The following is a 25,066-nucleotide window of genomic DNA, read 5'->3' on the forward strand; positions in this document are numbered from 1 at the left end:
ATCAACCGCCCGGCAGGGAAACTCGCTCCGCTTTGGGAGAAGAATCAGTGCAGCTGCGCCGCAGGCGAGCCGCCGAGGTGGTGGGGGCGAAGTGCGCGTGCGCGCGTGGTCACAAGCGTGCGGGGAACGTCAGTGAGCAAATCGCGGACTACCGTGGCCGCCAGCTGGCTGGACGCCCGGCCTCTTGCACTCCTAGGGACGGAGAAGGGTGCAGGCTCTTCGCCCTCTGTGTCCTTCTTTCACGAACTTCTGGATTTTCCAGCTCTTCCAAAGTTCGTTCTTGCGCAGAGCCCAAAGGCCGGAAAACCGTCCACGATGAACAGCGTGACTCTGAATCTGCGGGAGGTGGTAAAGGCCATGACCAAGAGTCGCGGTTTTGACAGAATTTTGGGAAAGGTATGGGAGGCGAAGCCTTGGCTTCTAATGAAGGGAAAGAAAGCACCGTGCTTGGTGCCGTTGTGAGCTTTGAATAATTATCTCTTGTTAGGTTCTGTTCTAGTACGCCTGTAAATTTACCTTAGTGATAATGATTACTACTTTAATGGAGCTCCTAAATATGCTGGATCGAACCCGTAAGTTCTCTATCTAAACACAGATAGGTATGGTTATGAGTCGTGGAGACAGTATTCCTCAGTTGTAAGGCTGGGAGGGACTTTGGAGTTTGATCCTTCAACCATCAAGCGTCTGCATGGACCCGGAGAAGAGTAAGAGAAACGTCTGCATTTAAGGCACATTACAGTCTAATTCTCTAGACTCTGGAGGATTAGAAGATAAATAATTGCAATAAGGTACGAAAGCCAAGTGCTTGGTAGAGTGGTGGACGAAGGGAGAAGTTGTTCCTCTGTAGTGGTTTGGGAAATTTCTCAAAGGCATGCAACTCCTGAAGAAATAAGTTAGCCCTTGGAGTAAAACGGAGTGCTTTTCTGAGACCAGCACTCACAAAGCCCGAAGGTGTTTGTTTTCATTTTTGTTTTTTTAAGAAGAGGTTTCGCTCTTGTTGCCTAGGCTGGAGTGCAATGGTGCGATCTCGGCTCACTGCAACCTCCAACTCCCCGGTTCAAGCGATTTTGCTGCCTCACTCAGCCTCTTGAGTGGCTGGGATTACAGGCATGTGCCACCATGCCCAGCTAATACTGTATTTTTAGTAGAGACAGGGTTTCTCCATGTTGATCTGGCTGGTCTCGAACTCCTGACCTCAGGTTATCCACCCGCCTCTGCCTCCCAAGGTGCTGGGATTACTGATGTGAGCCACCACACCTGGCCTTGAAGGTGTTTGTTTTTTGTTGTTGTTGTTGTTGTTGTTGTTGTTTTGAGACGGAGTCTTGCTCTGTCGCCCAGGCGGGAGTGCAGTGGCACGATCTCTGCTCACTGCAACCTCCACCTCCCAGATTCAAGTGACTCTCATGCCTCAGCCTCCCAAGTAACTGGGATTACAAACATGCGCCACCACGCCTGGCTAATTCTGTATTTTTATTAGAGACAGGGTTTCATCATGTTGGTCAGGCTGGTCTCTGCTGACCTCAGGTGATCCACCTGCCTTGGCCTCCCAGAGTGCTGCTGGGATTACAGGCGTGAGTCACCATGCCCCGCCAAAAGCAGGGATTTATTGAAAATGAAAGGATACGCCTGTGTTTAGGGTGTGGAGCACCAGCTCAAGGGCCCTGATACCCCATGGAAGTCTCCTGTTAGCCACTTGGTACTCATCTCATGTAAATGAAGTGGTGTCCCACAATTGGCTGTGAAAAGCAACCAATCAGAGGCTAAAGTGAAGTTACAAAGTTCCACTTATATGCAAACAAAGACTTGCTATGCTATCAGAGGCTGAAGTGAAGTTACATAGTTACACTCCTATGGGAAGATCTGATTGGTTGCAGAAAGCATAATTTTTTTTTTTATATGGGCTAACTTCTTAGCATAATTTTGCTTTTTGCAACCAATCAAGGTACTTTCAGTTTCCCATTTGCCACACAGAAAAGGTGGGGGTTTGGAAAGGGAGAAGCCGCTGGTTCTTTTGTTACTTGGTGTGGAAAGTAACAAAAAAAGTCTGAGATTCCTTCTGTGGAACAAAGTTCCTTCAAAGCCAATTTTAAAAAGCCTATGTAAAAAATAATTATTCTTGCTACACTTAATACAAATAATCTGGTTAAGTATAATAAAGCAAATCAGTCCTACCATGATTTGTCTTTAGTAAAAATGGAAAACTGGAGAGAAAAACTTCTCCTTTCAAAGGGTTTTCCTTTCAATTTACTTATAGGAAGTCGGCTTCAAACAGCCCTAGGTTGCCTGCCTCCAGACCCTATTCTCCTGCCTCACTTATAAGAAAATGATGTTCCATAAGAAGCATTTATAACTAAACCTTGTGAACCCCAAAAATTTGAGACAGGTCTCAGTTAATTTAGAAAGTTTATTTTGCCAAGGTTGAGGACGCACACGTGGTGACACAGCCTCTGGAGGTCCTGACAAATATATGTGAAAAGAACACTGGTTCGGTCGGGAAGGGGGCTTCCAAGTCACAGGTAGGTGGGAGACAAACGGTTGCATTCTTTTGAGTTTCTGATTCACCTTTCCAAAGGAGGCAGTCACATTTATCTTAGTGAGCAGAGGGATGACTTTGAATAGAATGGGAGGCAGGTTTGCTCTAAGCAATTCTCAGCTTGAATTCTCCTTTTAACTTAGTGATTTGGGGGCCCAAGATATTTTCCTTTACATTTGCCCTCTTTTCTTTTTTTAAAAAAATCTTTTGGAGAAAGCATTTTAGAGGCAAAATGAGTCTTTGGTCCCAGATTTCATCTGATCTCTCATGCTAGGATGGTTTATTCCTAGACAGGTAGGTCCCGAGTTATTAGGAAAGCTAATTTTTAGAAGGTTGTGCAGTCTCATGTCCTATGAAGAAAAAATAGGGGGAGGAAGGGAAAAAACAACAAACAAAAGAACAATTCTGGAAAATATACATGGGCTACATAGTTCTGAAGTCCATATATCAGTAGGCAGGTATGAAAGTGGCTTATGTATGTAAATAGGTTACTGTTATTTTCTTCAGAAGTTTAAGTTGTCTAGCTTCGGTTTGCAGGGCTTTACAAAAGCACAGTTTAGTTTTCATTGTCTCCAAATTAGGAAAAAAAGGAAAAGAAAGAAGAAAAAAATTAAAAATATTATTTTGGAGACTTGTAGCCAGGAAAAAGTAGAATTCAGCCTAAACTGTAGAAAATAATAAAAATTGATAAAAATTAGGCAAGACTAGTGCCTAACAACAAGTTAGTGGACTATAGATTTTGAAACATAATTTTTCTCTCAGCAGTTTTCCATTTTTACTAAAGACAAATCATGGTAGGACTGATTCGCTTTATTATACTTGACCAGATTATTTGTATAAAGTGTAGCAAGAATAATTATTTTTCACATAGGCTTTTTAAAATTGGCTTTGAAGGAACTTTGTTCCACAGAAGGAATCTCAGACTTTTTAAAATCCAAGCTCAGCCATGGATTTTTACCATCAAATACCTATGAGTTGGGTGAATTTCCTTTCTTTTTGATGTTCCATACTAAACCAGGGGCTCCTGGACCTGTCAGAAAATGACACTCTTTACTTAGCACAGGTCAGAAACCCTGTACAGGGACTGTGTAAAGTATGAGGCCAGTTTTCCCAAGGGCTTTTATTGTCTCCATAATTCAGGTTTGATTTCTTAAAGGAAAGTACACCATTCCACTCAAAGCCTTCCTAAAATAATCAGTTTCTCCAACTGTGTCTTGTTACAAATGAAAACAGATTCTTATTGTACTTATGCAAATAACTGTATTGGCACAAGTTAAGAATACTCACAAATAGTTTCCAAATTCTGGAGAAATCAGGTAGAGAGAAACAAATATGCTCCAAATTTTGTTCATAGGAGTATACTAAATTGTTAAAAGCTGTCAATAGCTCAAAAGTTTCAAGACTCTGAAAAACAAAGCAAAAGATCAGCAATGTTTTAAGCAAAAAGTCAAAAAGATTAGTTCAGTCCCCGTAGTTAATTCCTATTCTGCTTAATATTCATGAGTATTTTAGCTCTCCATGAGTTCTGAAAGTTTTTCCTCTATTCTCATAACAATCTCCAAAGTTATTGGAGACCTGCATTCAAGAGGAAACAACAGGTGCAGGAGAGGATGTGGAGGAATAGGAACGTTTTTACACTGTTGTTGGGAGTGTAAACTAGTTCAGCCTTTGTGGAAGACAGTGTGGCGATTCCTCAAGGATCTAGAACTAGAAATACCATTTGACCCAGTGATCACATTACTAGGTATATACCCAAAGGATTATAAATCATGCTACAATAAAGACACATGCACATGTATGTTTATTGCAGCACTATTCACAATAGCAAAGACTTGGAACCAACCAAATGTCCAACAATGATAGACTGGATTAAGAAAATGTGGCACATATACACCATGGAATACTATGCAGCCATAAAAAACGATGAGTTCATGTCCTTTGTAGTGACATGGATGAAGCTGGTAACCATCATTCTGAGCAAACTATCGCAAGGACAGAAAACGACACACCACATGTTCTCACTCAGAGGTGGGAATTGAACATTGAGAACACCTGGACACAGGATGGGGAACATCACACACCAGGGCCTGTCGTGGGGTGGAGGGATGGCGAAAGGATAGCATTAAGAGGAATATCTAATGTAAATGATGAATTAATGGGTGCAGCAAACCAACATGGCACATGTATACATATGTAACAAACCTGCACATTGTGCACGTGTACCCTAGAACTTAAAGATTAATTAGAACAAATTTAACAAAGAAAACATTATCAAGAATAAAACACTTAGTGAATCTTAAAAAACCACAACAACAACAACAAAAAACACTTTAGAAAGAGTACCAAAACAACACAACAATTATCCATGGATGACTAAAAGTTTTAGGGCAGCCATAGTCAAACACACAATTGACAAGGAAATTTGTTACCTCTCCTCTGTAGCACACAATAATGTTAACGTAACAATTATGATTATTACTGATAATGTACACTAGGTCATATCACAATTACAGGAATTTCCCATAATTTTGGAACATACACCAATAACATATTTATACATATACATCTCAGAGAAAGCCAAACACTGTCTCTTATTTGACAATGCTTCCTGTGTAATTTTTGTACCAAATAAGCCAAATTATGCCATGTTTGGGCTTTAGGGAACCTAATATCTTAAAGGAGTAACTAGGTCAGAAAAAGATAATTTATAATTTGATTTTGGAAAGTCTGTCAAATATCAAATGTTTAAAACACCTGATATCACAAAAATAGGATCACAGGTCATTATAAAATAAATCATTCATTTAACCAAAGTGATAACTCAAGGATTTCATAAAAAGGTGAAAACCTTCATTCTTTGAGAGAGGAGATTTAACTTTCCAAACAATAAGCCCTAATAAAAAGAGCATGAAGCTAATTAAATTTGTTTTTCAAAATTTTATAAACAATCTATAAAATTTTAAACTTGACCATAAGATATAATTTCCAACTGGGTGTGGTGGCTCATACCTGTAATCCCAGGACTTTGGGAGGCCAAGGTGGGTGGATCAGGTGGTCAGGAGATGAAGACCATCCTGGCCAACATGGTTAAACCCCACCTCTACTGAAAATACAAAAATGAGCTGGGGGTGGTGGTGTGCACCTGTAATCCCAGCTACTCGGGAGGCTGAGGCAGGAGAACCGCTTAAACCCAGGAGGCGGAGGTTGCAGTGAGCCAAGATTGAGCCATCCAGCCTGGGTGACAGAGCAAGACTCCGTCTCAAAAAAAAAAAGAAAAAGATATAACTTCCATAAGCCTTTATAACCTTTATTAAGGAGTCAGTTAATGCATCAAGAAAACCTTGTTAATCTGATACAGGGGCCCATATGCTGATCTTGCATCATTGTGCCTTTAACATTAATGATTAATTTATAGAGAAACTGACCTTATTTTATCTTTCAAATTTGGACCTTACAGTCTCACGTGCCAACCTCTTCTTCGATAGTCCCTGGGCCTTGAGGAGTTAAATGCCTTTAATTTCTGGCCCTGTATCTCAGGAATGAAGTTTCTTTTGATTGGCATCTTCTACGGGGCCTGAAGATGAGGCTTCAATTGCTGTCAGTTTTTAAGATTTAGCAGGACTTGGAGTCCTTTTTAGACCCAGGAGTCAAAGCCCTGTAACTCAACATCACAAGGACTTTAGTCTGATGTGCTTGCCTTTGTGGGTAACCCGACCTTTCTCTCTGACTGCCCTTAACATTTTTCCCATCATTTCAACGTTGGTAAATCTGACAATTATGTGTCTTGGAGTTGCTCTTCTCAAGGAGTATCTTTGTGGCATTCTCTGTATTTCCTGAATTTGAATGTTGGCCTGCCTTGCTAGGTTGGGGAAGTTCTGGATAATATCCTAAAGAGTGTTTTCCAACTTGGTTCCATTCTCCCCATCGCTTTCAGGTTCACCAGTCAGATGTAGATTTGGTCTCTTCACATAGTCCCATATTTCTTGGAGGCTTTGTTCATTTCTTTTTACTCTTTTTTCTCTAAACTTCTTGCTTCATTTCATTCATTTGATCTTCAATCACTGATACCCTTTCTTCCATTTGATCAAATCTGCTACTGAAGCTTGTACATGTGTCACATAGTTCTCATGCCATGGTTTTCAACTCCATCAGGTCATTTAAGGACTTCTCTACACTGTTTATTCTAGTTAGCCATTCGTCTACTCTTTTTTCTTTTTCTTTTTCTTTTTCTTTTTTTTTTTTTTTTGAGATGGAGTCTCGCTCTGTCGCCCAGGCTGGAGTGCAGTGGCCAGATCTCAGCTCACTGCAAGCTCCGCCTCCCGGGTTTACACCATTCTCCTGCCTCAGCCTCTTGAGTAGCTGGGACTACAGGCGCCCTCGACCTCACCTGGCTAGTTTTTGTATTTTTTAGTAGAGACGGGGTTTCACCGTGTTAGCCAGGATGGTCTCGATCTCCTGACCTTGTGATCTGCCCGTCTCAGCCTCCCAAAGTGCTGGGATTACAGGCTTGAGCCACCGCGCCCGGCCTCGTCTACTCTTTTTTCAAAGTTTTTAGCTTCTTTGCAATGGGTTCGAACATCCTCCTTTAGCTCGGAGAAGTTTGTTATTACTGATGGTCTGAAGCCTTCTTCTCTCGACTTGTCAAAGTCATTCTCTGTCCAGCTTTGTTCCATTGCTAGCGAGGAGCTGCATTCCTTTGGAGGAGAAGAGGTGCTCTGATTCTTAGAATTCTTTTTTTTTTTTGGAGACGGAGTCTCGCTCTGTCACCCAGGCTGGAGTGCAGTGGCCGGATCTCAGCTCACTGCAAGCTCCGCCTCCCGGGTTCACGCCATTCTCCTGCCTCAGCCTCCCAAGTAGCTGGGACTACAGGCGCCCACCACCTCACCCGGCTAGTTTTTTTGTATTTTTTAGTAGAGACGGGGTTTCACCGTGTTAGCCAGAATGGTCTCGATCTCCTGACCTTGTGATCCGCCCATCTCGGCCTCCCAAAGTGCTGGGATTACAGGCTTGAGCCACCGCGCCCGGCCTGATTTTTAGAATTCTTAGCTTTTCTGCTCTGGTTTCTCACCATCTTTGTGGTTTTACCTACCTTTGGTCTTTGGTGATGGTGACGTACAGATGGGGTTTTGGTGTGGATGTCCTTTCTGTTTGTTAGTTTTCCTTCTAACAGTCAGGACCCTCAGCTACAGGTCTGTTTGCCTGGGTATCACCGGCGGAGGCTGCAGAACAGCAAATGTTGCTGCCTAATCCTTCCTCTGGACTCTTCATCTCACAGGGGCACCCGGCCTTATGAGGTGTCAGTCGCCCGCCTACTGGGGCGTGCCTCCCAATTAGGCTACTCGGGGGTCAGGGACCCACTTGAGGAGGCAGTCTGTCTGTTCTCAGATCTCACACTCTGTGCTGGGAGAACCACTACTCTCTTCAAAGCTGTCAGACAGGGACTTTTAAGTCTGCGGAAGTTTCTGCTGTCTTTTGTTGAGCTATGGCCTGCCCCTAGAGTTGGAGTCTACAGAGGCAGGCAGGCTTCCCTGAGCTGTGGTGGGCTCCACCCAGTTCGAGATTTGTTTACCTACTCAAGCCTCAGCAATGGCAGATGCCCCTCCCTCAGCCTTGCTGCTGCCTTGCAGTTCCATCTCAGACTGCTGTGGTAGCAGTAAGCGAGGCTCCGTGGACATGGGACCTTCCCAGCCAGGCGCGGGATATAATCTCCTGGTGTGCCATTTGCTAAGGCTCTTGAAGAAGCACAGTATTAGTCTGGGAGTGTCCTGATTTTCCAGGTACTGTCTGTCATGGCTTCCCTTGGCTAGGAAAGGGAATTCCCCGACCCCTTGTGCTTCCAGGATGAGGCGATGCCCTGCCCTGCTCTGTGGGCTGCACCCACTGTCCGAGAAGTCCCAGTGAGATGAACCCAGTACTTCAGTTGGAAATGCAGAAATCACCGGTCTTCTGTGTCACTCATGATGGGAACTGTAGACTGGAGCTGTTCCCATTCAGCCACCTTGGAACCTCCCCATGTTCAACTTTTTTTAAAAGGACGCACTTTTTTTTTAAGCAAGAATGTTTTCCTACTATGTATATTTATTGGAAAATACCCAAATAATGAAATATCTAGTATTTAATATAACTTTATAATCTAAATTATGACATTTGTCTATGAATATTTATCCCATTATATTTACCTAATTATTTTAATTGTTTACCTAGATTATGAAAACTGTGATAGTCATCATTTAAAGTTATGGAATTACCATTGCAAAATTATAACTGAGACAGTGAAAGAGATTTGACCTAACTGACTCAATCTTGCTTTTAGCTTCCAAGCTGTCCTTGTTCATTCCTGGGCATAGGCTGAACTAACCTTGGCAGAAACTTAGAGTTTAACTTTGAAACAAAGATAGTAACAGTCCTTTCCCAAAAGAAGCCTCCTGACTGCCTGTGGACTAGACTGCCTAAAGCCACAGGATTAGAAGTTATGGTAATCTTACTAAATTCAAGATGCAGCTACTTTCATTAAACCAATATCAATGTCTTATCTATTAAAAATTACACAAGCAGGCCAGGCACTGCTAGGATTACTGCTCATGCCTGTAATCCTAGTACTTTGGGAGGCCAAATCCTAGCACTTTGGGAGGCGGGTGGATCACTTGAGGTTGGAAGTTCTGGCAAGTGGAAGTGCATAAAACCTATAGAGTGCTCAAAAGTGAGTCATTCTCCTTGCTTTCTCCTCATTCTTAGATTAGTTGTTTCCTGCTTTTCTTTCTTTCTTTTTTTTTTTTTTTTGAGACAGAGTCTCTCTCTGTTGCCCAGGCTGGAATGCAGGTGGTGTGATCTCGGCTCACTGCAGCTCTGCCTCCTCAGTTCACACCATTCTCCTGCCTCAGCCTCCTGAGTAGCTGGGACTACAGGCGCCCACTACCACACCCGGGCAATTTTTTTTTTATTTATTTTTTTATTTTTAGTAGAGATGGAGGTTCACTGTGTTAACCAGGATGGTCTCGATCTCCTGACCTCATGATCCACCCGCCTTGGCCTCCCAAAGTGCTGGGATTACAGGCGTGAGCCACCTCCCCCAGCCTTTTTTTTTTTTTTTTTTTTTTAAAGGAGGAACTGAGCTGTGGCCTAGGATTTTTGTGTGGTGGATCAGTATGTACTGCTAGTGGGCAGGACTCCATAGTATGTCACCACTGTGTCATTTCCACCCTCTTTTGTGTCTCTTTCGCTCTCTGGAGGCCTGTGACCTCTGAGAGGACTCTAAACGCCAGGTGACTGCCCTTATATGTGTTTCCTGGATGAGACTTTTTTTTTTTTCTTTGAGACAGAGTCTCCCTCTGTCGCCCAGGCTGGAATGCAGTGGTGTGATCTCGGCTCACTGTACCCTCCGCCTCCCAGGTTCAAGTGATTCTCCTGTTTCAGCCTCTCGAGTAGCTGGATTACAGGTGCCCACCACCACACCCGGCTAATTTTAGTATTTGTAGTAGAGATCGGGTTTCACCATGTTGGTCAGGCTAGTCTCAAACTCCTGACTTCAAGTGATCCTCCCGTCTCGCCTCCCAAAGTGCCGAGATTACAGGCATGAGCCACTGCGCCTGGCCACCATTTTTAGTGTATGTGCTACCAAAGCGAGTACCTAGCCACTATTTTTTAAATGAATTTTTGTTGGGGATTTCTCTGCAAGGCCACTGCATGTCATGGGGGCTCAACCCCCAGACACTCCCACGAGGGCCCCAGTCACCGAGGGGCACCTTTTGGTTGGGAGGAGCAAATGCCTTTTCCTCTTCGGAGCTAAAAAAACTCAGTCTCTCATTAACCTATGAAAACAACAGTTCAGCGCCTCACACAAATGTGCGCAGACAAACCAAATTAAGATTAATTGTGGGAGAAAAAGCACTAGAGAAGACCCTTTAGAATGCATCTTTGAACTAGAATTAGGATCCTTAAACAACAACTTCCTAGGAGAGAAAAGAAAAAAAAAAAAAGGTCAAGACCACTTCCTGTAAACTGCTCAGCCACCCCTAACTTTGTAGCTCTCGTCCACTATTATACAGGCCAAGGTCAAATCCTCTCATGGTGCAAAGTCATCTCAGGTACCTCAAAGCCAAAAACATTAGGTCATGCAATACAGAAAAACAGAGCCTAAGACATAAAAAGAATCTGCCCGTGACTCTTGAAACTCCACAAAGAAAATAGAACACCCCAAAAGGGGGTGATGGCACCTTTCTTCTGAATTCTTTAAAGGGGTTCAAGTAATTAGAAGCCTTCTCTAGATTTTTTTTTTGGTACTGCAGATGGCAAAGTGGGAAGGAGGTATAGGGTGGACGAAAAGAAAATGAAAGAACAGTTATTTTTTTAAGGTAGGAAGCAAACGCATAAACCAAACGTGTTTTTTTTTTTGTTCTCTCCTTTTTCTTTTGCAGCTGTGAGGTGTATTAGCCAAAACAGTGTTTGAAATGCTTGTTCCCAAGTGCCATAAAGAAATAGCACTTGAATATTAATTTATTTAGTAAGGCCATTTTTACTTCCTGCAGAAAGGGTACACTCACCAGCAGTTTTGCCACAAGAGTACACGGAACAAAGGAGACAGCGTAATTTATAACCTGACACGCCCACCCTCTGCCGTGTCCAGTTTCCCTTGGACCTCACATTCTGTATTTGTCACAATTGGCTAGCAACTTAGAACTTTTTAAAAGGCAAAGGTAGAGCAGAACAAAGGAAGGAGGAAGTAACTTGTGGAATGCTGAGAAAAGTAAAAACACTTTTAAATAAGGAAGAGGAACAGGCTATGACCTAATGCTCGCTTGGACCAGTATAAGCATGCCAGGGCACATATTTAGAAACACAGGTCTTTGAATAAATTTTTCTTCTAAGAGAAGTTACTATTTATTCCTAATTGGATGGGGAGGAAAGTCTTTGATGAGGAACCTCTACTTTACTTTTTACAATATTGCCCCTCTTTTTTATTTCATAATTCCTCTTCAAACTTGTTTAATATGTTTTGACTTAATTGCTTTGTTTGTCCTTCTAAAAGAAGTGACTTTTTTTAATACGGTGGAGGAGAGTTAGCAGTTTACTCTGTAAGAGTGACAGAGACAAGTTTTTGTATAAAACTTTGAAGGCAGGGAATAATATAACAGTCTATAGCAATAATAAGAGTGAATGAGGTGAGAATTGAAGTTAATTTTTTTTTTTTAATTTATAGTTACCTACCAGAACAATGTGCATTTAAATTTTGCAGCTATTTGATTTTGTGCTTTAAACTTACTTGGCACTTCTCACAGGACCTTAATAACATTTGTGTAAACCTAAGGATTAAAGGACTCAAGGAGTTTGCTTTGGCCTGCAGTGTTTTGTTTTTACCTTTTTAGGTTGATGAAATACCAGTGTTAAGGGGATAGCCAACTGGTTTAGAGCACAAGTACTGCTCCAATTATTTGGCAGTGTCCAGTAAAGGTCCTCCACAGTACCACTATATATTTGCTTGGGGATGGCTAGGCATGGACTGATGGACGAGCTCTTGGAAAGGCTTGAGCTTCTTGTATCCTTTTACGTTTTCAAGGAGCACCAAATTTTCCTCCTGCCATGAGAGGCACAAAGTAAACTTGGCATTTAGAAATGGAAGCGGTATTGCCCTCAGGGGCCGACCCACAGGGTGTTGAATTTTAGGAAATAGCAGAGAGAGCTTACTATGATGGATTATCCCAAGCAGTGTGATTTTGAAAAAGAGCCACCTTACAGTCCTGAAGGGGGCCTGCCCCTCCACACCTGTGGGTATTTCTCGCAAGGTGGAGACAAGAGACTGAGAAAAGAATTAAGACACAGAGACAAAGTATAGAGGAAGAAAAGTGGGCCCAGAGGACTGGCGCTCAGCATACGGAGGACCTGCACTGGCACTGATCTCTGAGTTCCCTCAGTATTTATTGATCACTATCGTTACCATCTCCATGAGGGCGATGTGGCAGGACCATAGGGTAATGGTAGGGAGAGGGTCAGCAGGAAAACGTGAGCAAAGGACTCTGTGTCATAAATAAGTTTCAGGAAAGGTGCTGTGCCTGGATGTGCACGTAGGCCAGATTTATGTTTGACTTTATATAAGCATCTCAGTGCAATAAAGAGCAGTATTGCCGCCAGCATGTCTTACCTCCAGCCATAAGGCGGTTTTCTTCTATCTCAGTAAACAGAATGTACGATCAGGTTTTACGCCAAGACATTCCATTCCCAGGGACAAGCAGGAGACAGATGCCTTCCTCTGATCTCAACTGCAGAGAGGCCTTCCTCTTGCACTAATCCTCCTCAGCACAGACCCTTTACGGGTGTCGGGCTGGGGGACTGTCAGGTCTTTCCCTTCCCATGAGGCCATATCTCAGGCTGTCTCAGTGCGGAGAAACCTTGGACAATACCCAGGCTTTCTTGGGCAGAGGTCCCTGTGGCCTTCTGTAGCACATTGTGTCCCTGGGTACTCAAGTCTGGAGAATGGCGATGACTTTTACCAAGCATACTGCCTGCAAACACAATTTTAACAAAGCACATCCTACACAACCCTAAATCCATTAAACCTTGAGTCAACACAGCACATGTTTCTGTGAGCACAGGGTTGGGGCTAGGGTTACAGATTAACAGCATCTCCAGGCAGAAGAATTTTTCTTAGTACAGATCCAAATGGAGTTTCTTATGTCTTCCTTTTTCTACATAGACACAATAACAGTCTGATCTCTTTTTCTTTCCCCTACACAGTCCATATCTGGTCAACGAGGAGACCATCTGAGTGGAAAGGAAATAATCTGGGCCTCTGGCATACCGTGCGTACAAGCATAATAATCGCTTTTATTTAAAGTGCAAACGGATTATTTAATCCATTTCAGCCAGGCATTTGCATCTTGATATTTTGTCTGGATGGCTAAGGTCTGTCTTAGATCTCTTATTTTTAAAATAGACAACCTAGTTTTATTAGATGTAGGAGCAACTGGTGTGGGATCCAGAACTGAGGCTACTGAAGAAGGGGGAGATGGGGAAAAATGCATCTTTTAAAAATACCTAGGGGGTCTTTTCCATTTATGTCAATCCCCATACCATAGAAGCGACTAAGGGCAGGTCTAGAGTGAGTTAGGGTGGACGTGGTGATGAAGAGAAGGACAGGGTTATATTGATAAGGCTGACAGTTAGAACAGGTAGTCCTTTTAGTGAAATAGATGAGGGGTTTTAGATCTGCACAAACCTTTTTCATGAAAGTCAACTTTACTCCTGAGTAGTTTAAGGGACGTAGTCCCATTTACTACAAGGTTGCCAGGCTGTAGGAGCAGAAAATTGATGTCTTTTCTGCAGGTCATTACAACAATGAGTGCTAGGGGTAACTGTGTCAGTTAGAGGGCTGGGACATAAATGTTTGTGTGAAAAAGCTAGCTGTTGCTGATCTTTCACATTTCCACAAGGTATGACAGAGCAAGCATTAAAGGCAATGGTCTGATGTGAGTCAGACTTAGTTACAAAGGAGCTAGTAACAGAACAAGGAAAGGAAAGGAAGCAATATAGAAGGTATATGAAAATTAAGCTTTCTTTAACTTAGTAGGATTTGATTCTAGTATAGTAACCAATGATTCTGAGAGGAAGATGTTTTCTTGACTCGAGTATGATGGTCCATTTTTTTCTCGGCTATGTGGATGGCAGTCTCAGTGGTTAATAGCATAAAATAGGGTTCTTCCTAGGCTGGCTTGAGTTTCTTTTTCTTTCTGTCTTTTGATTAGGGTGTGGTTTTCAGGCTGGTGCTGGTGTACTGGAAATTCTAAAAGACTTTTAGTTCCAAGGGAAGGGAAAGTAGAAAATACATTAAGTATATAATTTCTGCTGCATATCCTGGAGCTTGGGCTTGAGGCCTCATGGTGATGCCCCTTGCTGTATTCCCACTCAGCGTCGCCTCGGGGACGCTGCGGCCCTGCCCCCTTTTAATGTTTGGCCTTCTTGTGGCCTTCACCACCCCTGTGCGCTGTGGCTTTGGGGATAAGGGGCCTTGTGACTTACCTGGCTGCCTTTAGGCCTTAAGAAAGCCAAACACCATTTGATATTTGACAATGTTTTTGTATGAGTTTATGCCAGATAAGTTAAAATGTACCTTTATATTAATGTGCTATTAATGTTAAATGTAATTTTAATAAAATCTTGTAGACATTATTTACCAAATTTTAATGTCTGACTATAAGGTAAGACTTTTATAGACTCTTTTTAACTTTTTATAATTTTTGTTGAAGAGCAGGTTAGTGCTTTAAGAAAAATCTATTGTGCTTTTATTTTAATGTCCAGTTCACAGAAAAACTGGATGACACCCCTTTAACTTTAGCCAATATGTTTACACACAGAATTTTCTTTATAATTAACATTTTAAAACTTGCTTAAATCTTTAAAACAAAAAAAAATTTTTTTCGCCTTTAACATAGGTAAAAATCCATATTATGCCTCCTTATAATCCTGTTATTAAAAGTATATTTTATTTTTTTTACATATCTTGTACATGAACTGTTTTTTTAAATAATTTTACATTCAGAGGCCTAATTACTTTTAAATTATACAATATTTCTTGCATAAATTCCCTTTTATAGCTTTTCTTATGATTTTCACAGACAATCTTCAACATGTCTTAACTTTCTGCCTTCCTTTTACACTATTTTTTTTTCTAGTTTCACCCTCTGTGTCTTCCTTTGATTTCTGTCTCTTCCAGTTTCTCTCTTACTTACTCTTTCCCTCTATTTCTCTGTCTCTCTCTCTCTCTTTCTCATTTGCACTCTGTTTTCCTCTCTGTCTGTCATCCTGTTTCCCTTTCTTTTCCCAAGTTCTCCCACTCCTGCTGCCAGGAAGGGGGCCATCAGAGGTACTGTTTACAAAAAGAGTTTCGTGAATAAGTAAGTTCAGTAAACACTGATGTGTCCTTTTTTAAAAAATTTGGTAAAATACACATAACATAAAGTGTAATACCTGTGTTCGTCCATTTGCATTGCTATAAAGGAATACCTGAGACTGGGTAATTTATAAAGAAAAGAGTATTATTTTGACTCACAATTCTGCAGGCTGTACAAGAAGTGGGGTGCTTGCTTCTGGATGAGGGCCTCGGGAAGCTTACAATCATGTCTGAAAGCAAAATGGAGCAGGTGTATCAGATGGCAAGACAGAGGGAGTGCCACACTCTTTTTTTTTCTTTTCTTTTGTATTTTATTCTATTCTTTTTCTTTTCTTTCTTGTTTTCTTTCTTTCTCTCTCTCCTTTCTTTCTCTTACTCTTTCTGTCTTTTCTTCTCTCTTTCTCTTTTCTCTCTTCTCTTCTTTTTTCTTACAGGATCTCACCCTGTCACCCAGGCTAGAGTACAGTGGCACATTCACAGCTCATTGCAGCCTCAGCCTCCTGGGCTCAAGCAATCCTCCTTGCCTCAGCCTCCCATGTAGCTGGGACCACAGGAGCGTGCCACCACATCCAGCTAATTTTTAAAATTTTTTGTAAAAACAGGCCTCACTTTGTTGCTTAGGCTGCTACACTCTTTTAAACAATCAGATCTTGCATGAGCAAGAAGGGCACCAAGCCATTTGTGAGAGATCTATCCCCATTACCCAAACACCTCTCACTAGGCCCTACCTCAGCATTAGGGATCACATTTCAACATGAGATTTGGAGGAAACACATACCGTCTTAACCATTTCTAAGTGTACAGTTTTGTAATATTAATTACATCCTCATTGTTTTGTACCACTATGCATCTCCAGAAACTCTTTCCATCTTGCAAAACTGGAACTATGACCCATTAAACAATAACTCTCCATTTCTCCTTGCCCCCAGCTCTGGCTACCACCGTTCTACTTTCTGTCTCTATGAACTGACTACTCTAGGTACTTCATGTAAGTGGAGATATTGTATCCCTTTTACATATTAAAACTTTTGAGTAGTTCTGCAGTAAATAAATATGCTTAACATTATCATGTTTTAGTTATTCGCCATTGAAACTTTCCTCCCACAGTAACACATGTGGAGGAACATACATTGGGAATATCAACTGATAGGCACTGTGCTAGGACCCAGAAATACCATGTGGAGTCCAACACACATAGAAATAAGGAGTGGAATTCCAAAGGAAGGCAAAGTGTAAAGTCATCTTTATGGAAATGAGTGATGAAGGTGAATACCTGAATGAGATGTTAAGAGGAGGAACACACTGGAGAGAAGCAGTAAAGATTTAGGACTGAACCTTAAAGATATACAGGCTTGAGAGAAAGAAAGCATGTAAAGAAGACAGAAATGGTTAGAAAGGTAAGAATAGATCTTTTTTTTTTTTTTTTTTTTTTTTGAGACAGAGTCTCACTTTGTTGTCTAGGCTGGAGTGCAATGGCACAATCTCGGCTCACTGCAACCTCTGCCTCCCAGGTTCAAGCATTTCTCCTGCTTCAGCCTCCATAGCAGCTGGGATTACAGGCATGTACCACCATGCCTGGCTAATTTTTGTATTTTAGTAGAGACGGGATTTCACCATGTTGGCCAGGCCGGTCTCAAACTCCTGACCTCAAGTGATCCTCCTGCCTCAGCCTCCCAAAGTGCTAGGATTATAGGCGTGAGCCACCGCGCCCAGCCAGAAGAATAGATCTTATACTTACTATTAATAGAAGAACTTATAGATTTTGGATTGACTACAAAAGGGCAGTAATATTCAAAATTTATCAACATGATATGCCAATAGATATTTTCAAGTTCATTGGTCATTAAAACTGTCTTATGTATAAGCAGTACCCAAGACAAAATAAGGCATATTTTTTTTCAAAGATCTGTGTACAAAAAAATTTGCTGCAGCATTATTTGTGATATCAAAAGTGGGAAATAGCTGGGCATAGTGGCTCATACCTATAATTCCAACCCTTTGGGAGGCGAACGCAGTAGGATAGCTGGAGTCCAGGAGTTTGAGACCAGCCTAGGCAACAAAATGAGACCCCGACTCTACAAAAAAATTTAAAAATTAACCAGGTGTGGTGGTGTGTGCCTGTGGCCCCAGCTGCACAGGAGGCTAAGGTGAGAGGAACCCTTGAACCCAGGAGGTCGAGGCTGCATTGAGCTATGATCATGCCACTGCACTCCAGCCTGGGCAACAAAGTGAGACCCTGTCTCAAAAAAAAAAAAAAATTGTCTGAGGGGAAATAACCTAAATGTCCAACCATGGGAGAATTAGTAAAAGAAATCACAGTAACTGCATGTGACTGAGTCCTGTGTTACTATAAGTCACATCTTAACAATGATTTACTAACAGGAGCATGTCATTAAATGTTATGCACAACCTTAAAAAGAACTTTCCATCGTTTATTTTTAAAAACATCTACATAGCACTATGTGTCAGGCAGTATGCACTTTGTTCATCTGAACTCATGTTTTTATGGCAAGAGATACAATAAAAGTCAAAATACAGCAGTCTGGAATTTCACCATATGAATTGGTGTTAAAATTTGATAGGTAAAAAGAACTGTAGAGACAGACTGTAGTAGATAAGTAGGCACAAAAGACATGAAGAGGCTGTTCACAGAAAAAAGGCAATACACATTAAAGGATGCTTAAAAGCACTGTGAATCTGGCTAATGCTAATTAAAACCATGAGATACTATGTTTTGCTTGTCAGAGTGTAAAAATTAAGGTAATATGCATTATTGTTAACCAATGAGGAAACAACATATTCATTACTGTTGGAAAATCTGGCAGATCTGTTAAAACATGGCCGGACGCGGTGGCTCACACCTGTAATCCCTTTGGATTTTGGGATTTGGGAGGCCGAGGAGGGCGGATCACTAGAAGTCAGGAGTTCAAGACCAGCCTGGCCAACATGGTGAAACCTTGTCTCTACTAAAATTGCAAAAATTAGCCAGGCATGGTGGTGGTGCCTGTAGTCCCAACTACTCGGGAGACTGAGGCAGAAGAATTGTTTGAACCCAGGAGGTGGAGGCTATAGTGAGCTGAGATCGTACCACTGCACTCCAGCCTGGGCAACAAGAAAGAGACTGTCTCAAAAAAACAAAAAATAAAAAATAAAAAACTTTAAAATATATACTCTTATATACTCTTATACCCAGCTATCTAATTTTGTCAATGTATCCTATACAAATAAAGCATCTTTGTGATGGTCAAAAAAATATAGAAATAACACGTATTTTAAGAAATAGCTTGACAAATTCTAGTATATTCATAGTAGGGAATACCACACAGCTATTGAAAGAGATCTCTATACATTGGGCTGGAGGCTGCGCATGGTGTCGTGCCTTCTCTTTTTGGGTCACTTAAGCCCAGGAGTTTGAGTCCAGCCTGGGCAAAATAGAGAGACCCCATCTCTAAAAAAAATTAAAAACAAATAAATTGAGCTAGAGAAATGACTGTGATACACTGGGAAGAGAAAAATGAAAGCTGCCAAGTAATGTATGTAATATCCCATTTTTGTAATTGAATAAAAGGTAAGAAAAATACCCTTTAAAAAATTGTACACCCTGTGTATATATGAGTAAGCCTAGGGAATGGTATAGAATGATATTCAGCACTGAAAGGGTAGTAGGTAGGAAATTGTACTTCTATACTGCTTTATATATGTAAAATGAATGTTATTTTTATAATTAAAAATTTAATAAAAACAGTAAGATAACTCAGAGATAGGATTTAAGGAATCAACATACAATTTGTGAAATAATGAACTCAAGAGTTATTCATATTGTAGGGGAAAAGAACGTGGCATAAACTCACAGCAAATATAACTATTTTGTAAAATTATAATTTTAGCAGTAGTGAATGAATGACCAATTTCAAGAGAAATGATGAATACATTTTCTCTGCCATGGAAGATAGTCAAGATTTAATTCTTTCTTTGTAGATCCTCTGAGCTACTGCTGAATTAAAAACAGAACACTGAAGAAAAACTGTAGTTTTTACTTGACCATCCTAGGAGTTCCAGGACTTTGTTGCATACAGAGGGAACAGGGATGATTTAAACTTCTTTGTGCCTGTTTTGTTTTGTATGACAAATGGGCTATTCCCCTGGCCTTGGTTTGCCATATTTGCATTCAGAGCATCATCCCCTCCTGGGAACTACCGTACTAGATTCCAAACTGAAGCTCAGCTGCAAAAATTCTACACAATTTGTGCTTTCCCTCTTTAAAGGAGAACTGGAAGTGTGAACAAACATTTCCCAAATCCTCAATCTATGGAAAACTGGATAAGAAAGGCTCCTTCCCTATCAGCCCACTTTTTCCAGGTTCAAGGCAGTAGAGAACCTGTGTATGAGAGAAGTCTTGCCAATGAGATCCATGTGATAGAGGCCTTCAGAGCACCCACCTTTATAGGCATTCCAGAATGATTCAATAAAATCTGCCACTTATCAGCCTTTGGGGAAGAAAAATATAGTGATTTTTTTAATCATTAAATTTTGTTTTAGTGGGATAGATTGTTTTTATTCTTTGGTAGCATATCTGTCACCACCACCATTTCAATGAACAAAAGCAGGGTTACTTAAGCTTAGCTAACTAACCTGCAGGGAATGTTTAATTTAATTCCTGTTTGCTCTTCCCTAGGGCTTTGTTTTGCTTTCCATGGCATTAGTTTAGCAACTCTTGTTATTTTTGGCGTTCTCTTATAACCCTTGCTGTTTTGTACACTCCCTGAGGACTAAGGCTCACCTTTGGATCCTCTACCCTTGCCCCATTTGCCTGCCATTTTCACTCATCCTTCAAGTCCTTTGCAGGTGACATCTGCTACCTCTGAGAAGCCTTCCCTGGCAGCCCGAATGTCTTCCTCTGATCTACTTCTACACCTTGACTAACTTTTGTTATAGAACTTTCTGTATATTATTGAAAATATCTGCTGATTTGTCTTCCCTCTGTACTTTTTCCTTGGGAGCAAGTCCATATGCTTAATAACCATTTGTCAAAGGGAACTTTAGTGCCTAGTGGAAGGTGCCCAGTCGAATGCATTTTACATAGAATATGCTCCCTATAGTTTGTTCAGTTAGTTGCTGAAGCCACTAAATATTGGGCATATTGTTATAGAATGCTCCTCGTTGACCTTCAAGTTTCAGTGTATTCATTCACTCAACAAATATTTGGGTGCCTACTATGTGCCTATACCCTTACTGAGCCAGAGACATACATTCCTTTAGGAAAGAATGTATGTTAGCTACTAAAACATTGCTAGTCTAGGTACTGGAGATACATCAGTGAACACAACTGACAAAAACCCCTGCACTCAATGGAAGTTCTGTTTTAGTGGAGCAAATCAAACACTAAACAAAATAGGTAAAGGAAATACATAGTATGTTAGATGGTGATAATTGCTATAAAGGAAAATAAAGGTGGAAGATAGATTATTGGTGCGGGAGAACTTAAATCCACCCCCCACCCTGCCCCAAGATGTATATTCCTTTAAGTTCTTTTTTTTAAGAAGTTCAATTTAAATCTTATCTGGAAAGATATCACTGAAACAGTGACATTTCAATAAAGACCTGAGAAAGTCATGAATCTTGAAGGAGAAGAGTGTTCCAGGAAGGGCAATAGAAAGTGTAAAGGCCCTCAGACTTTCCATTGCTGTGCTTTTTATTGTTTGAGTGCTCCATTAGAGAGGGTTTTAAGCAGACAAGTAACATAATTTGACTTCTGCAGCTGCTCTTTGACTTAGATGGGGTCGCATTGGGATAAGCCCATCATAAATTGAGATACTTTCAACTTAACAATAGTTTTATCTGAACATAAAGTCAAGGATCATGCTGAATGCATATCACTTTTGCACTGTTGTTTTCTGTCAAGCACTGTTTATATTTTCAAAGGAGCACTCTTGTTGCTAATATTGAGACCAAACCTGGGGGTGGTGGCAAGGGCAGAAATAGGGAGATAAATTGGAAGTCAACTGCAACAACTCAGGAGAGAAATATATCCTATATCCTTCTGAGTAAATCCAATATCAAGTCTGGTCTTTGAATGACTAGTTAAATCTAAGACTTAAGAGCCAGCAAAGGAGACTGGGGAGTGGCTGGTAGAGTAGGAGGAAAGCCAGGAGGAGGTGGTGTCATGAGAGTTAAGGGAAGCCCAGGAAAAGTTCACGATGTCACCAAATGCTGAGAGGTCACTGAAGGAAGAGAGAGGCTGCCAAGGGTCCTTTGAGTTTTGTAGTTAGGTCATAGCTGACCTCAGCAATAGAAATAATTTTAAGAAAATACATGCCAAACTATATAAACAAAAATTTCTGTTTGATAATAGTTTTTATAATAAGGATGCAAATTAAAGTGTTGTTGTTATTTTGGGGACAGGGTCTCACTCTTGTCACCCAAGCTGTAGTGCAGTGGCACGATCCCAGCTTACTGTAACCTTGACCTCTCGGGCTCAAGCGATGCTCCCCACCCCAGCTTCCCTGGGAGCTGGGACTACAGGCACATGCCACCATGCCTGGCTCATTGTTTAAAATTTTTATAGAGTTGGGTTCTTGCTGTGTTGCCCAGGCTGGTCTCAAACTCCTGGACTCAAGCAATCCTCCTGCCTCAGTCTCCCAAAATTAAAGTGTTTTGATCACCTGTGATGTACCAGGCCTTGTCCGAATTTGAATTTTAATCTTAATTTTTACAAAACTCTATTAAGGGCAGTACAGTATGTTATCGCTATAGATGGAGAAACCTCAGTTCAGGGTCTCGCCTAAGTCTGCTTCCAGAACCACTACTCTTAACCATTAAGCGGAAGTCACCTGTGTAATGAAGCTACTAGAACATACATTATAAAGCAGAAATGCTGGACTGATAACAGCAATATGGTTGAACCATGGTACTTTTATAGCATATACCTTTCTAGGGCCCCTTGAACATAAATGTCATCTGTGTGTGTTGCTGTTGCTACCCCATCACACTGCCACATCCTGTCTTTTTACCTCCTTTCCGGCTTATATGAAGGTGCTTTCATACACTGTCCTTAGAACTCCTGTCATCTGCAGTGTCACACAGAAAGTTAGCAACGTCCATCACCAGGGACAATTGCTTGAAAACAGCCTTATTCACAAATATACACATAGAAAATTCTCATCCATTAAGACTGACTGTTTTGCTCTATGCTTCTGTATACAGTCTTCTTTTTGGGGTGGCTCACATGTTTATGTACACAGATTTTCTCATACCATATGTCACACTCCTGTGCTTTCGGCCCATTACAGACACCCTTACTGAGCCAGAGACATACGTTCCTGTATCTGTTTAGCAGAGGCAGAGGTGGTGAGTTGCACAGCAGCCAGCAGCAGTTACAGTGATGGCAGTGGCTATTTATCCCACTGCTCAGCAGAATGCAACTCTTTTAAAGACCAGAATGATCTGAAATGCCAAGGCTTAAAGAAAATTCTTGGTACTCAGCTTCATAAAGGACCATCTCAGTGATGAATAACAGCATCTTCACTGCTGTTATTAGGCAGCCTTCTCCCTATCTTTACTGAAAAAGTGAGGAGAGACTCTGTGTCATGTGGAGTGTCTCTTTGTGATGAATTTTAGCTCAGATGGGAGAGGGTGAGGGGCTATGGCAACCTGAGTCTTTTTTGAGACGGAGTCTCACTGTCGCCTAGGCTGGAGTGTAGTGGTGCGAACTCAGCTAACCACAACATCCGCCTCCCAGGCTCGAGGGATTCTCCTGCCTCAGCCTCCCAAGTAGTTGGGATTACAGGCGTGCCCCACCATGCTTGGCTGATTTTGTATTTTTAGTAGAGAGAGTTTCACCATGTTGGCCAGGCTGGTCTTGAACTATTGACCTCAAGTGATCTGCCTGCCTCGGCCTCCCAAAGTGCTGGGATTACACAGACGAAGTCATATAAACTCATATGAATGCATGAAGTACAAGAAAGACAGCGTGATATAAGGCCATATATAAAAGGGACAGATTACTGTATATGCATGTGTACATGGAAGCATTTTTATGATATACTGAGGAGCCCATTGTGGCAAATAGTGCTCATCCATAAAAGTTCTTGCCAACCTATTGCAATTGTCCAACCTGCAGGATCCTGGGACTGAACATATCTGGACAGTTCTCTGTATGGTTAGGCCATGGCAGGTAAATTTTTGACCCCTTGACATCATAAAAGCCTCCATACCATCTTTACCAAGACACCTAAGGAATCCGGACCCAGTTGTCTGTAGCAGTCCAGGTGATATGTGAGGGCAGGCTGTTTTGCAAAATGGTTAAACCTGAGACATCCTAGTTAAACTTAGACTAGCGGTTTCTCATCTGTAAAATGAAGACAATAGTATTCACTTCAGACATTGGCAGCACTGAGACAGCACATGGCAAATTGCTCAGCATGGTCTCTAACATGGAGTTAGCTATGTTGATATAACTGAATAAACAAGTGTGTGCCCTACAGCCCATCTTTACCAAGGCTGACATGTTTTTTCCACAGGGTTCTCTCCCTATTCCCCTTCTTCATCAGAAAGAAGTTAGCTTTGCATTGGCCTCTTCCCCAACAAGACTACTTATTAGCTCTGGGAGGGTGGGCAGGACATTCCTTCACCATCTTCCGTTGGTTTAATTCTCTTGTTTGACTTGAGGAGACAAGAATTGAACATATAAAGGCATTTATATTGCCGTATCAGGCTGCCCAGTACAAAATTTTCTCTATTCCAATGTAAATTTTAAAACAATTTTATTAGTATGTCCTTTGGCCTTTCAACTTGGGGGAAAAAAATCAAAACCAGTATTCTGTACTAGAAAAATCTGATATTTGTCTTACATTTTGCCATCCCAGCCAAAGTTAGGTAATCAAACGGAACTTTAAGAACTAAGCTTTACTGAACAAACTGTGCCTTAAAATACATTAAAACTGAGGCGCAGTGGCTCATGCCTGTCATCCCAGCATTTTGGGAGGCCGAGGCGGGTGGATCACCTGAGGTCAAGAGTTCAAGACCAGCCTGGCTAACGTGGCAAAACCCCATCTCTACTAAAAATATAAAAATTACCCAGGTGTGGTGGCACGTACCTGTAGTCCCAGCTATTCTGGAGGCTGAGGCAGGAGAATCACTTGAACCTGGGAGGCGGAGGTTACAGTGAGCCGAGATTGCGCCAGTGCACTCCAGCCTGGCGACAGAGCAAGACTCTATCTCAAAAAACAAAAACAAAAACAACACATTAAAACTACCTTTGCTGTCTACAAGCTGCTCATATTTAGTTCTATTTCTTAAACTGCCTGGATTTTCCCCTTATCTTCACCTGGCTTTACTCCTGCCTGTTCTTTAAGACTCATCTGTCATTCTCCAGGAAGCCTTTCCTAATGTCTTTTCCCTGAAAATATACACTTTCAAAAGTTAGATATCTTTATTCCAAGAAACCTGTATTCTGTCTACAACAGTTTCTTCCACTGCAGTTTATGTGCTTATCTCTTCCTTTAGACACTGAACCCGCTAACAGCAGGGATTAAACTTCATTCATTTTTTACATTGCCAGTGCCTGCTATAAAGAATCACATAAATGTGTGAATGAGGTGAGTTTACACCTTATTCTTGCTCGGTTGTGTATTATTAGTTTATGAGGACATCTT

The 25,066-nt window shown here is 41.4% G+C and overlaps 1 protein-coding gene across 1 annotated transcript in view; it reads left to right on the top strand.

Moving 5' to 3' along the window:
* Positions 1-58: 58 nt before the first annotated feature.
* ACOT13 (acyl-CoA thioesterase 13) overlaps positions 59-25,066 on the top strand; it is a 30,762-nt gene continuing 5,754 nt past the window's right edge. The window contains exon 1 of the mRNA XM_007973546.3: positions 59-396. Coding sequence (XP_007971737.1) covers positions 316-396 — 81 coding nt within the window. The 5' untranslated portion in view covers positions 59-315. The remainder of the gene's footprint in view (positions 397-25,066) is intronic.

The sequence above is a fragment of the Chlorocebus sabaeus genome, chromosome 17 (genome assembly GCF_047675955.1).
Source record: "Chlorocebus sabaeus isolate Y175 chromosome 17, mChlSab1.0.hap1, whole genome shotgun sequence".
NCBI lineage: Eukaryota > Metazoa > Chordata > Mammalia > Primates > Cercopithecidae > Chlorocebus > Chlorocebus sabaeus.